Raw genomic sequence first — 15,816 nt, forward strand, 5'->3', positions numbered from 1 at the left:
TTCCGGCATCCGGCATAAGCTTCACTATATCCGTACCGTTATACACTTGGTACAACTCGTGATTCATGCGACGCCGCCAGATGCCATTCTCCTGTTTACCGCCGAGTATTGTTCGCAGCACCTTACGCTCGAAGACACCAAATGCTCTCCGGTCAGACTCTTTTAACGTCCACGATTCGTGGCCGTAGAGGGCTACCGGAAGTATCAGCGTCTTATACAGAGCGAATTTCGTTTTCGTTTGCAGGCTACGGGACTTCAGCTGGCTACGTAATCCGTAAAAGGCCCTGTTTGCAGCTGCAATACGTCTCTTCACCTCGCGGGTAACATCATTATCGCATGTCACTAGTGTTCCAAGATACACAAATTCTTCCACTACCTCAAATTGTTCACCATCTAACAACACTACACTACCAACACCACTATTGCTCCCTTGCTGTCTACCGGCTACCATGTACTTCGTTTTGGTAGAACTTATCGTGAGCCCAATCCTCGCCGTCTCCCTCTTAAAAGGCACAAACGCCTCTTCCACTGCTCTACGGTCAATTCTGATGATATCGATGTCGTCCGCAAAGGCAAGGAGCATGTACGATCGTGTGATGATGGTACCGTTCCTCTGCACACCAGCTCTCCTAATCGCTCCTTCAAGAGCAATGTTGAACAGTAAGTTTGAAAGTGCATCACCCTGCTTCAATCCATCTAAGGTCACGAACGAGGTCGAAATCTCATCTGCAACCCTTACACTTGATTTCGATCCATCTAGCGTTGCGCGAATCAGTCTAATTAGTTTCGCCGGAAAACCATGTTCTAGCATAATCTGCCAAAGCTCATTTCTCTTCACTGAATCGTATGCTGCTTTGAAATCAATAAACAGATGGTGAGTCTGCAAGTTGTACTCCCGGAATTTATCAAGGATTTGACGCAGGGTAAACATTTGATCCGTCGTTGATTGGCCCTCACGAAAACCAGCCTAGTATTCACCGACGAAGGACTCCTCAAGCGGTCTCAATCTGTTAAACAGAACGCGTGACGGTATTTTGTACGCCGAATTCAGAAGAGTTATTCCTCGATAATTGGCGCACTCGAGTCTGTGCCCTTTTTTGAATAATGGGCAAATGAGGCCATCCAACCAGCTAGCAGGCAGTTCTTCGTCCTCCCATATCTTCGTTAGAATACGGTGGATTGCTTGATGCAGCTGCTCACTTCCGTGTTTGAAAAGTTCGGCCGGGAGCTCGTCCTTCCCAGCAGCCTTATTGTTTTTCAGCTCACGTATTGCCTTTTTAACCTCGTCTAGCGTTGGAGGCTCCACAGCTTGATCGTCGTCTGCGATGTTTACTCTGTTCCTCGATACTCCCTCACTCTCTCCATTCAACAATGTCTCAAAATGTTCTTTCCACCTGGCAGCCACCATTGTTTTATCTGTCAGCAAATTCCCCTCAAGGTCATTGCACATGGCGGGAGATGGCGCTGTTTTACTCCGCACACCATTGACAGTCGCGTAGAACCTTCGCAATCACGCGTTCTTCGTACTGCCTTTTCTTTCTGCGGTGGGTTCGTTTTTCAGCTGCCCTTGCTACCTTGTACCGCTCTCTGTTCAGCCGGGTACCAGACACTAACATCCGGCTTCTGGCAACGTTCTTCTCATCCGTCAACCTCTGGCACTCCTCATCAAACCAGCCATTACGTGGTCGTCTTTGAGCTGTACCTATCACTTCTTGTGCTGTTGTGTTCACCGCTCCGTGGATTGTATTCCACAGATTGTTGAGGTCCTCGTTCACGTTGATTTCGCTAATCCGCTCATCAAGCTTCTGGCGGTACTCTGCAGCAACACCTTCTACTGACAAGCGATGGATATTGAAACGCATCGATCTCCGGTTCGTTGAATTCGTAACGGTCGATAGACGCGCCCGAATTTTGCAGACAACAAGATAATGATCTGAGTCAATGTTAGGCCCCCTAAAAGTCCTTACATCAATGACATCTGAGAAGTGCCGGCCATCCACCAACATGTGATCGATCTGGGTGCAAGTTTCGCCATTTGGGTGTCTCCAGGTGTGCTTTCGGATATTCTTGCGTGCAAAGTAGGTGCTACTGATGGCCATACCTCTAGCAGCGGCGAAGTTTATCAGTTTCAGGCCGTTATCATTGGTTACTGTATGTAGGCTCTCTGTACCAATGATTGGACGAAAGAAATCTTCCCTCCCGACCTGCGCATTTGCATCTCCGATTACAATCTTCACGTCGTGTTTTGGGCACTCATCATAAGTTTTATCGAGACTGTCATAAAACGCGTCCTTCACGTCATCGGATTTATCGTTGGTTGGCGCATAGATGTTGATCAGGCTGTAGTTGAAGAATTTGCCCCGAATCCTTAATACACAGATGCGGTCGCTTACCGGTCTCCACCGCATAACACGCTTCATCTGCTTCCCGATCACTATGAACCCTACTCCATGTTCTGCCCTATCGCCACCGCTGTGATAGATATGATACTTGAAGGAAGTGTTGGCGATGGGATCCACCGCCCGGAATTCACGTTCTCCGGATCTCGGCCACCGTACTTCCTGAATAGCAGCTACGCTCACATTCACTTTTTGCAGTTCACGAGCCAAAAGGCCCGCTCGTCCAGGTTCATTTAAGGTTCTGACATTCCAAGTACCGAGTTTCCATTCATTGTCCTTATTTCGTTGCCGGGTCGGTTGCCGAAAATTCCGTTCGTTGTTTTCTCTTTCTTCGTTTTTCTGAGTAATGTTGGGGGTTTCAGTATGCTACCTTACCGGGGTCGCGATACCTACATCATGTTGGTGGGGCTGGTAGCTGACGTGATACAGCATTTCTTATTCAGCCGCTCGCTCCGAGACAGACGCTGTTTGAGCCGCACCTCCATGGTGAACAGACGCTCGAGGGTCGCACCTCCTCACTTTGCTATCACCACGATCCGGATCCATGTTTTTATCGTGGTGACATTGCCCAGGCTACGCTACCAGCATCTTTTGCTGGCGGTCTTTGTCATCGGCTGACCCGTGGAAGCGTGAGGTAGGAACTTGTGAGGACCAGAGCTGTTGGGACAACACTCCTTCCAATTTGTCGACTCACCATTTGTAGCCCATTTTGACTTATAAGTGCTTTTAATTAGATTTATAATTTGATTATCTACATTTCCATACTGAATAGCCATAATAAGCCATTCCATTAAGGATAGAAAATTTTTCCGTGTTAGTAACAGCTCTGATAGCGATGCATATGCTTCCACCTCGTTTGTCAGCTCAGATTGGCAAATGACATTCGATAGAATTATTTACATCATCGTTTTGAATGATTTGCGTTATGGGGCTGAACCAATACCAAATGCATTTCCATTTAGTATGACAGTCATTCTTCAGAGAGCATTACGCATTTTAACTGAGGCCCTATCTCTTCTCATAACAATTTTCATCCAGTATTCTAGAGGAAAATCTTCTGATTTCAAAACAACCGTCATCCGGTTGCAGGTATCATTCGAAAAAGCGATTTCGGTGTTTTGTTTTTAATGGTCTGAGGTTTCATTCGATCAGAGGATGATGTTTGTGTACAGTGTAGAAGGCGGAGAACAAGCGAGTGCAAAAACTAACGTGCACATCGCACTCATGTTGTACCGTGAAGACTGGTTATCTACCTCAAATTTTAAATATTTCGAACGTGGCATCGAATTAAAGATCTCCAAAAACAAAAAATGCTTTCGTTGTCATGATCTATTTAACCCTATTTAAGCTAGTGGCTTCATTTTTTTATACATGAATTTAAACGTATATCACACAACCAGTAAAATAAAAAAAAAAATCCGGAAAATCCAGAAATTGCTATTTGTATAACGTAATCAAAAGGGAATTATTCAAATCACTTTAAATGCTCTTTATAGGAAATTCATTTGTGAGATTCGATATAATTAGAAGAATTTATGAAATTGTCATTTTAAGTTGCGTGACAAAAAAATAAATTTCAATATCAAATCAAATGTCACTATTGGTTACTTATTTATTATTTAAAAATCACTATTTGGTCACTATTACCGTAATTTTAGTCACTAAAGTCACTACTATATATCGCCTCAGCACTACCAGCGCTGCCATGGCGATCCAGTTCTGACATAGCAGAGGACTGAAGAACCTGAAATATGTCATAAGAAGTGAATGTTTCTACTGAACTGTCACACTGGTTGTTTGCAGAATCCATGTTTAAGGCAAGTGATGTGCAAAAGTGAAGATGAAAAAAAATCAATATTAAATTGCAAAATATAAAATAAAATGTTGGATCGAAACCAAAATCGAATGAAAAGGATCGATGGAGTCATGTTTAAGATGGATTAAAAAATCGATTAATCGAAACAAAAAAATCGATCTTTTGTGTTTCGATCCAAGATCGCCCATTGCTATTCCGCACCCATTGATTGTTCGTGGCAACCAACATTTAAACATTAATTTCGCTGTATTTTGTCACCAAAACCTAGACCAAAACACTTCGCTGAATGTATTCAAACGATTCCTTAGTCTTTCAGCTTCAGTTTGATTACATTTTTACGACTGAGACCTGTTACGCCAGGTTTTTCTTCGAATGGAACATACGCACTACACAATACGACTGAATTGCAGTTCAAATGGAAAGGTTGCCGAAGAAAAAGAGGCTGCCGATTAGTGTCACACTCACCTCAGATGTTTGAAGCGTTGTAAAACGTATTCAAACCGTTTTGGACAATTCTGTCGATTGGAATGGATAGAATAGCAAGCAGCAAGTAAATGTAAACAAACACACACGTCACATGTGTGCCTGACGCTGAGATATTGCTAATAAAAGCGCGGACGCTGCTTAGATTGACGAGAATACGTTAATCCCCCCGGTATAACTTGTTTATTAAAAAATATATGCTAAAATGCTTTTTTGATTCTACAAATTTCGACATGCAAATCAGTGTGAACATCAAATGCATATTTTGTTATTTTAAACAAGGTCCACTTTTCTGCGTAAATCAGTTCCTCGCAAAAATATTTTGCTTTTCTGCTAATCAAAATTCCAGCTCGTGTTATGCATACACAATTTGCACGCTAATGAAATCTCTTATTTCAATATGAATGTGCATTTTCTCAGCGTACCATTCCCACCGCAACCGCACCACTTACCGACCCAACATAGTTCACGCCTGATTGCTAATGCATCCTGTCTTATTCTATCACTTTTCCAGATGATCGGTAGCGTAGGCGGCCGACACATGTCGACCCGGCGGCGTGGTTCCTCGCCGATGGTCCGACTCGGAGGGAACACACTTACTGCACAACTGGAACTACCCGATGGCCTAATCACACCGCGTGTCTCACCCCGTCGGCGCCGGGCCGTGACGACCAGTGACCACAAAAGCTGTGCTTTAATACAAACAAGACTGAAACTAGGCGACATCATGTAAGTAACCATGCAAGAGAGAGAGAGAGAGAGAGAGAGAGAGAGAGCGAGAGTTAGATCGACAAACGCGAGAGCGAAAGCTTTTCGTCGTGAGCCGTTAGATTTTCACTATAGCGTTTTCCCAAAGAATCACCCCTCGGATGCAGTGTAGCTTTTTTTAAATTGAAAGCTTCCTCGCAAGTTCACTGAGATACAATAAGGATAAAGCTAAAAGTTATGAGGCAAATTAAAGCTTTGCGGAGGGGATGAAATCACAAAGCTATTGAAAACTCTGAGTATATCGTGTGATTTATGGCAAAAGTTTCCTCCATCAAAAAGTGTTTATTGAAAGACTATGTAATGAAAAAACCAGATTGATAAGAGCTTTTGAGCTTTTCTTACGGTGGTGATTGGCAATCAGAAATCAGTGAAATTTTGTTGTAAGTTTTTCAATGCCTAAATTATGCAATTAAACAAGGCTGTTGCGCCTCATTTCACTACACAGTAAAAAATAATAATATTACATCCAAGAATATGCACTTTAATCATGTCGAAATTTTTTAGCGTTTTCGGTAATTTTTTTTCCGAACTGTCTTCATTCATTGCTTTATTTAACGTCGGTCTCTGTTCCGCAATCTAAAGCTAATCATCGACGGACATCGATTGCCATCCAATGACGGCAATCGAATGTGCAGGAGGGCAGCTTCCACACCTGCGTAGGATATAGCACCCATTCAATACACATGGGCCAGGACCAACGGCTTTACTTCCCTTCCGAAGGAAGACTTGACCAGAGATTTGTATGCCTCAGAAAAATCTCACCGACCTCGGCTGGGATTGAACCCAGACCCATTGGGGTGAGAACGATCGTCCGGTAATTTTTAGCGAACAGTTCGGTAGTTTTATATTGAATTATTCCGTAAAGCGCAAATTGTCAATATCTCATTAATTTTATTGATATCTATGGTATAGTTTCGAAAGGTATAGTTTTGATAAGTCTTTTTTTTTTGCATAGTTTATTTACATTCCTTTGTGTTTTAGAATACGCTTCACATAATGGATTCGTCCGGATATTTCTCTTCACACTTTCTGCAATTGGCGTTTCAGTACAGAAGTTTAGCCTGCAATCTGATTTCAACAGGAAACTACAGCTGGTAGCGTCTGAAAAACATTATAAAACCAACATTTTCTTACGGAATATTTTGATGATGTGTTCCTGCTTTTACGTGATCTTCAATTTTCGGAGTTTTCATGTTTTTACCTGAGCACTGCGGTCATTTACGTATTTTCACTGTCACTTATGTTTTCTCATTGGACCACTTCAAATATAAACATGGCTTCTTCAGAACTTGACATTCAGAAATAAATTACTGAGGTTTGGTAACCGGGTTTTTGATTTACAGTCCGTGCTGTAATTTTTTTTACAGACTTCGTCAATTTAACAGCGATTACCGTCTCATCGGTAAAATTTTACCGAATATTTGTAAAATCAAGTTGGTTTACCGGAAAATCTGTAACATTCTTCGCCTACCGATTTTTTTTTCGGTAGCTGAGTGTGTAATGTCAGTTCATGCACTGTATTAATGATAATGTTGTCCTTTTTGGTTAGTTATATTACACCATATTTTCGACACGATTGAAGTGCATCCACTTTGATGTGATATTAAAATTAATTTTTTGCTGTGTATAAATATTTTGGCAGACTTTACAGAAAAGTCAAGTCAAAGTCAAGTCGACATGCTTTAGAATAATGGCCTACTTTTCCAAATAAAATATCTGTGACAAGAAAGTTGAGTGGAAAATAGAGCTATTTATGTAACAAGTTGCAAAAAGATGATTTTTTTTCAGCACGAGATTTGCCGAGGTGAATAATTACGACGAGTGTTGAAAAATCGTATTTGGACCACCGACAAACCGACATGAATGACCATAGCAAAAACAATAAAATTTCTGACCAAAGCACCCTACTGACATCTGGCTTCGTTTTCGCGGTAAATATTTAGCTAAGCCATGAACCTGCATGTAAAAGTCATGAATTGGTTCATGTCTGATCTATTCTGGACAAATTATTTTATCTAGATCAACAAATTCTATGGTTTTGCCGGCGCCGGTGGTGTAGTGGTAAGCGTGACTGCTTTCTAACACCCCAATGGGTCTGGGTTCAGTCCCAGCCGAGGTCGGTGGGATTTTTCTGAGACATAAAAATCTCTGGTCACGTCTTCCTTCGGAAGGGAAGTAAAGCCGTTGGTCCCGCTCCCGGCCCATGTGTGTTGAATGGGTGCGATATCCTACGCAGGTGTGGAAGCTGCCTTTCCTGCACATTCGATTGCCGTCAATGGATGGCAATCGATGTCCTTCGGTGATTGGCACTAGATTGCGGAACATAGACTGACGTTAAAATAAAGGAATGAGAGAAATCCTATGGTTTTGACAGTTCGGATCACTGCGCATTTAAATCGGCCGTTTACGATTTTCGGGCATAAGTCAGAATGAAGTGTCATGTCGGTTTGTCGGTGTTTGGACTATAGGCTTTAAGCCTGTTACCCTCATTAAAAACTATAAACAAAGTACATGTTTCACAAATTAAGCTGGGTTTATAAAAATAACCTAAGTCTTCTTCGAATCACTTCTGGCGTCATATTTGTAGAAATTACATCTTGTAGTCTGTTGAATTCGTTCATAAATCTGCTATGCTATGCTGTATGCTCGTGCTGCGTGTAGTTTCTTAACCTCAACGGAGGATCGAACATCCTGCAGCGACGAATAGAAACCGGGCTGGTATTGAAGCTGAGTCGATTGTACAGGAACGAGCTCCTTGTCATTCCGCTCAGTATGCTGCAGAAGAATATTTTGTCGGCGATCTTGTGTCCCGTACTGACTGTGTCCGAGGTCAACCAGACAGCAAAGGTCTTGGTATGCTGGCTACTTTTTTCTCTATTACCGTGATTTTTAGCCGTAGGCTAGTTCATCACGTTACATCAGGCTAGATCCTTCCTAAAAAATAGGTTTCAGCTTGACATTAACGTAACGTATAACTGGCTCTGATTACCCAACGAATAAAACAGACAACATTTTAAAAACTTAATGTAAAGTGAGGATTAGATCAGGGCTGTGGTGAGGGCTGGGTGCGCGAACAAGGTAAAGTTCCACCGTAGGAGACAGTGCCCGGTCCGGCGGAGAAACCCCGACGGCGGAAAAAATAGAAACGTGAGGAACACACGATCAGTGTAGCCACCGACGAGGGGCTAGATTTGATCATACAAGTGGGCTTCCTTCAGAAAGGCGATCAGCGCAGCCAACGTCGAGGGGTCGTAACCAAGCAGATTACTGACGTTCTCCGGGAGTCCATGTTGTTCGCGTAGCTTCTGGAACTCCGGGGAGACACACAGCACGTGTTCCACCGAGGCGGTGCACACTGGGGCAGATCAGTGATTTTCTCGGAAAAAAATAATAACTTTTGAACGAAGCATTCAATCAGAATACTGTTTCCAATAAAGTTGTTTGTATTAGTTAAGCGCTTCTTTTGAATAACTTAATTAGTTCGCAACTTGGTCGTTGAGATGGCGCGCAAATCTAACTTTTGAATAAAGCATCCTAGACGTATGGGGTTTTGAACAAAGTTTTTTTTATCTATTAAAATGAAGGAAAGTTGCACAAGACATGAAACTTCCATTACCTTTAGCAGTGTTGGCGAAATCATCAATCAAATAATATTTTTTCGCTCTCATACGCTCTCAATATCACACGTGATATTGGAACAAAATATCATGCTTGATATTGATTTAACAAGCTCCTTTGATATTGCGAGACTATTCACAACGTGCAAAAATCAAGCTGAGAACTGACTCGACACAAAAATGATTCCGTTGCTCATCGTTTTCATAGAAAGAGAAAGTATAGTTGCTATCTCTTTTTACTCTTCACCGATGGCAGAAACGAAGGGACTGCTACCAGCCGTTATGGAAGCTTCGCCTGCGTTCGGGTGTAAAGCAAAAATCATTAAACTCAATCTCACCACAATTTGGTGAGATTTGCAGCTGGTGAGTTTTGTTAGCTTGATATTCCGAACTGCGATATCACAGCTTGCAAAATCAACCGCAGTTGTTTGCTTGTTGATTTTTGTCTACGAAAATCAAGCGTGATCTTGGGCATTGGTGAGATTTGATTTTTTGATATTTTTCCAACATTGACCTTTAAGGCCCATGCACAATGACAGCGGAAGCGGAACGGCAACGGCAGTGGAAAAGCCCGATCTGAGTAAGCCAACTTGTCGGATTGAAAACTTGTTGGAACCAAATCGACTTCGGTTAGGCATCTTGATGTCATTTGTGACAACTGTCAAACTTTCCGTTTCCGTTCCGCTTTCGTCTACATTGCGTTTGGGCCTTTAGTTTCGGAGATATAGGGTATATTAAAAAAATATGAAGCCAAAATTCTTATTTGTTAACTTTTTTTATATATTTTCATATGTTTGCTCGGGTTTCTGCATTTATTCCAACGGAAACAAACTAGGTGCGAATTTTCATTGAACTATATGTGGAATTTATAGTGACTTTAATGAAATATTCTCGAAGAACATGATATTTTGCCTGTATTTTAGGTGGGTGGGATTCTCATAAAGGCAGCTAAGGGCAGCTGGACTTTGTATCATTTGTTAGCTCATGTCATCCTTTAACATATACCAGAAAACTGAAGGCATGATATTCGATGATTTTTTTTAATTTCACTTTTTGTAAACCGTTACAAGTATCTCTACTATTAAGGAAACCTGCCAGTTTGTATAATATTGATAAAGTACTCAATTTAGCTCGGATTTCGGTCAGGAAATACGAGGAGTGCTTCATCGGCCTCATTGATCGAATAGCCTCCAACGAGCTAAGGCTATCAGTGAAAATAAAATAGTGATCAGATGGTAGTGAGGCAATTTGCTCTACTGCGTAGAATATGGCTGCTAGTTCCGCAACGTATACGAAACAGGGTTTTTGCAGTTGATATGAGGCGCTATGAAATTTGTTGAATACTCCAAATCCAGTGGAATCGTTGATAGTTGACCCATCTGTGAAAAAACTCTTATTGTTACTAACATGGTGGTACTTGTTTGCAAAAATTAAGGGAACAACCATCGACCGATGGTGATCTGGTATTCCACGGATTTCTTGCAACATGGTCCGATCAAAATTTACAGAGGAATTATAAAAGTCTTGGAGGCAAACACGAGAGGAATTGAATGAAGAAGGGCCAATCTCCAGCGTCATGTACTCGTAATAGAGACTCATGAATCTTGTTTGAGGATTTCTGTCGAGCAGCTTCTCAAAGTTTTCTATTACCAATGGGTTCATTACTTCACAACGGATAAGAAACCGGAAGGACAGTTACGCGAAACGATCTGTCAGTGGGAGAACACCCGCGAGTACTTCGAGGCTCATCGTATGCGTCGAGTGCATACAGCCAAGCGCGATTCGGAGGCCGTTGCAGCTTCAAGATATGTGTTTTCGCCGCGGATTGAAAACAGAAGCTACCGTACTCTAGAACTGACAAGATGGTTGTTCGATACAACCTGATCAGATCTTCCGGGTGTGCTCCCCACCAAGTTCCAGTAATTGTACGTAGAAAATTGATTCTTTGTTGGCATTGTTGTTTCACATACGCAATATGTTTTCCCCACGTGCTTTTGGAATCGAACCAAACACCTAAATACTTGAAAGATATACTTTGAGTGATTGTTCTACCCTTTAGTTGAAGCTGTAACTGTGCAGGATGATGCTTCCTAGAAAAAACAACCAACTCAGTTTTCTCCGGGGAGAATTCGATACCCAGCTTCATAGCCCAAGTAGACAAATTGTCTAAGGTATCTTGCAATGGTCCTTGCAGGTCCGGTGCACTTGGCCCTATAACGGACACAACCCCGTCATCTGCAAGCTGCCTTAGCGAGCAATTTTCATCAAGACAACCATCAATGTCTTTTACATAAAAATTATAAAGAGGGGCGCTTAAACATGAACCCTGGGGGAGACCCATGTAACTAATTCGTGAAGTTGTCGAGTTTCCATGAGAAAAGCTCATATATTTCTCAGACAACAAGTTGCTCAAATAGTTGTTCATAATTGGTGAAAGCCCACTATCGTGAAGTTTATCCGAAAGGACATCGATACAAACAGAATCAAAAGCCCCCTTAATGTCCAAGAAAACTGAACCCATTTGCTGTTTTTGCGCATAGGCCAGTTGAATTTCAGTTGAAAGCAACGCAAGACAGTCGCTCGTTCCTTTTCCTCTCCGAAATCCAAATTGCGTATCTGAAAGTAAACCATTCGACTCGACCCATTTGTCTAGACGAAAAAGAATCATTTTCTCCAAAAATTTCCGTATACAGGACAGCATCGCGATGGGACGGTACGAGTTATAATCCGACGCGGGTTTACCGGGTTTTCGAATGGCGATAACTCTTACTTGCCTCCAGTCATCCGAAACAATGTTGTGCTCCAGAAATTGATTGAATAAGTTCAACAAGCGTCTCTTCGCGACGTCTGGGAGATTTTTAAGCAAGTTGAACTTGATTCTATCCATTCCTGGAGCTGAGTTGTTACATGAAAGTAGAGCAAGTGAGAATTCCACCATCGAAAACGGGGAATCTATTTCGTTATTACCCGACGGACGATCACGAACGTTGGTTTGAACCGGTACCGAATCCGGGCAAACTTTCCGTGCGAAGCTGAATATCCAACTGTCCGAGTACTCCTTGTCTTCGTTAATCGGTGATGACGCGTTTCGCATTCTCCTGCCGACATTCCAGAGTGTTCTCATGGAAGTCTCTCGCGACAAACCATCGACGAACCGACGCCAGTAACCGCGTTTTTTTTGCTTTAATTAAGTCCTTAAAGGTTTTCTCGAGGTCGGTGTACCGCTCGAAATCCTCGACCTTACCGTGTTTGCGGAAGCGTTTAAACGCGGCGGACTTCTCGCTGTTCGCGTCGGTGCAATCCTTATCCCACCACGGGATGGGAGGTCGCTTGCGAACGGAAACACCCGGAATACGTTTCGTCTGTGCTCGCAGCGCGCAATCGATGATGACACGCGCGAGAAAGGAGTACTCGTCCAGCGGAGGAAGTACGTCAACCGATTGACTGGCATCAAGAACCGAGGTCGCGAATTTTCGCCAGTCAATGTTTTTCGTAAGATCGTACGCGATGTCGACCGAGCGAGTAGAAGATGAACCATTGGTAATAGAAATTTTGATTGGCAAATGGTCACTACCGTAGGGATCTTGAATTACTTTCCACGAGCAATCCAACGATAGTGAACTCTAACAAAGTGAGAGGTCTAATCTGCTTATTTTTGCTGCAGGTTTGGCTACTCGTGTTGCTTCCCCGGTGTTCAGAATTGTCATTTTGAAGAAGTCGCACATGTCGTATATCAAGGTTGAGCGGTTGTCGTCGTACAGTTCCCCCCAGCCTGTACCGTGAGAGTTAAAATCTCCCAAGATCAACCGTGGCTCCGGCATATCCGTGCAGATATCCACGAAACTTTGACGGTAGATCGCGGTTTTCGGTGGAAGATAAACTGAGGCAATACTGAGGCATTTACCTCGAATATTAACCTGACATGCAACTACTTCAATGCCTGTCACCGAAGGCAGATCGATTCTGTAGAAGGAATGGAGCTTGTTGATCCCCAGAAGCACCCCTCCATACGAATCTGCGCGGTCAAGGCGAATAATGTTGAAACCGTGGAAAGCAAGATCGTTGTCTGAAGAGAGCCATGTTTCACAAAGGGCAAATGCATCAGAAAGTAAATTGTTAACTAAAAATTTAAATGTGTCAAGTTTTGGCATAAGACTTCTACAGTTTCACTGAAGAACAGAGATCATATCCCCGACCTCATTCGGAGAATTATCCATCAAAGGATATGATCGATGCAAGGAAGGACCACCTAGAAGCTAGTTGCTTCAAAAGAGTTTTCACCATTGGCAGCACTAAATTAATAATGCTCCTCGTTGAGTCAGAGATATTGAATATACTGAAGAAGCTATCCACAATACCAGAAAACGTGAACATGGGGGCATGTTCTAGCTGATTATTCGGCCAGAAAAACTGGGACATCTGGGGTTTTAGATGCTCCTGGAAGTGACGGAAAGTTCTTGTCATAATTACAAGGTTGAAAACCCGGTGGAATGGGCTTCGGTGCATTTCCATTACCTCTTGATTTTTCCAAGGTGGAAGGGTGGGTGATTTTTCCAAGGTGGAAGGGGAGTCTAGATCATCAACTGGCAAAATGGAGAACGTGTTACTGCTTTTTGGTGTGGTCTGAGAAGATGAAGCGGTATTCTTCAAGAGTTCTGCTAGTGTTCTCTTGGAGCGAGCTTGCAGAGACCGCTTAAGTTTTTCTCCCTGCTGTTTATACCTCGGGCAGTCAGTCAGGGTATGTAGGCTTTCCTTGCAGTACACGCATTTTGGAGGAGCACCGCAAGGGCACTGTTGATGTTGCTCGCCACACTGATCGCAGCGTGGTTTGTTCGAGCAGTAGTCCGATGTATGACCAAGTTGTTTACATTTCGAGCAGTTCATTACCCGAGGTACAAACAGACGTACAGGCAGCCGAACCTTGCCAATAGCGACGTAGTGAGGTAACGCTGAACCCGAAAAGGTCACACGAAACGAGTTTGACAAGGAACAAGTTTTTTTGGAGCCTACTACGGATACTGACTGCATTTGAAGGCAGTCCAATATCTTCACCTTCGGCAGAGCACGGTTTTTAATCGGGACCCAAGAAATCATCACTAGTCAAACTCGCTTCGGTGACCACTTCTTCAATTTCTACCTCACTACTGGGTATGTAGACTCGGTATTCCAATGAAAAAAGCTCGCATGCAACAATTTGGTTAGCCTGCTTCCGGTCATCAACGGTAACGCGCAGTTTTATTGGTGTTACCTTGAAAATATCGGTAACGGCCGAAAAATGTGTTGTTAGATCCTTAGAGATCCTCGGAATGTTCAAAGGTTTTTGTTTGGGCCGGAAAAAAACAACCCATGGGCCTTTCGAGGCTTCTGGGTAAGCCTTTAGGCGGGGGAGCGCTATGGTGTGGGGGGTGCAGGAGGACGAGGAGGTGATGGTGGGGGAGAGGGTTGTGGGGGATACCTTTTCTTGGGATATGCTCCAGTATTTTTGCTGGAGAGCGAGTCAACTGGGACGTCAAGGGTTTCCATTTCCACAACTTCCTCGAGACTTTCGTGTGAGGAGGAATTAAGAGTTTCGTCGTCTGAGATGGAAAGCGACCATCCCCCGCCTTTATCATTTTCATCAATTGCGGTTAAATATCGCCGCAATGGTGTTTTTAATAAATATTTTACAAATAATTACAGTAATTTTAAATAGTATCAAAAATAAAAAATAAATGCAGAGAAAAAAAATAATAAAAAATAAATGCAGAGAAAAAAAATAATAAAAAATAAAAAAAAATACAAAAAAAAATTGATATAGTTTTACTCTAATAAAGAGAAATACGAATGAAAGGAAAAAAAACCAAAAAAAGAAAAAACAAATATAAATACTAACCTCTCAGTATCTTCTAACTGTCGCATATAACAAATAAAAATTGACTTTCAGTCGCTAACCTAAATCGAAAATTAATTGATGATAAATCATCACTATGGCCCGGTGGTCGGAGGTGAGGCTCTATTCATACTGCATTGGACATCCCGTATCCAACATGTGTGATGTAGAACAGAGACGAGTTGTGTTTGTTCACATCGACCGATACTGAGTGGTTGCGGTACAAGCACATATCGTCGGTAATAGACGATTGTTGTGTATTGAGAACGCTTGCGCAAAAAGACTAAGGGAGGGAAACGGATTCGAAACTCATATGTCATTAGCCAAATACATCCGTAGACCATCCCGCATAAACAATAACCATAAGATGCGCCTAACCACTAATTCGAGATATCATCCCAATTTTATGTGGTTTGGTCACACCATCTAAGATATCGTCAGTATATGGTACCCGTTTATTAGGGATAGGTCCACCGTTGTATAATTGGCAATGCACCCGTGTACTGAATGGGAATTGTGGGTTCGAATCCCACCGGTGCCCTTAGATTTTTTCGCAAATTTTCTCACACGCACGTCTCTTGCCGATGATATGTGCTAACCTCTCAGTATCTTCTAACTGTCGCATATAACAAATAAAAATTGACTTTCAGTCGCTAACCTAAATCATAAATACTAAAAAAAAATTTTTTTTTTGGATTACCCTTACTATGCTCTACTTAAAAATAGTACGAGAAAAAAAAACCAAGAAAAAAGTTATAGATATATACTATTTACAAAATTTTGAATCACCCTAATTATGACCCAACCTAATCTAATATTGGACCATGCGGGAGATGCGATACTGATGAAAACAAAGCGACACGG

The 15,816-nt window shown here is 42.4% G+C and overlaps 1 protein-coding gene across 3 annotated transcripts in view; it reads left to right on the forward strand.

The window, feature by feature from the left end:
• cac (cacophony) overlaps positions 1–15,816 on the forward strand; it is a 435,895-nt gene that overhangs the window by 69,306 nt on the left and 350,773 nt on the right. For all 3 annotated transcript variants that reach the window (XM_065237935.1, XM_065237936.1, XM_065237937.1), the window contains exon 2: positions 5,213–5,427. In XM_065237935.1, coding sequence (XP_065094007.1) covers positions 5,213–5,427 — 215 coding nt within the window. The remainder of the gene's footprint in view (positions 1–5,212; positions 5,428–15,816) is intronic.

Source organism: Ochlerotatus camptorhynchus, unplaced genomic scaffold, assembly GCF_037179485.1.
Source record: "Ochlerotatus camptorhynchus isolate MF236.1 unplaced genomic scaffold, CSIRO-AGI_Acam_v1.1 ptg000663l, whole genome shotgun sequence".
Taxonomy (NCBI): Eukaryota; Metazoa; Arthropoda; class Insecta; order Diptera; family Culicidae; genus Ochlerotatus; species Ochlerotatus camptorhynchus.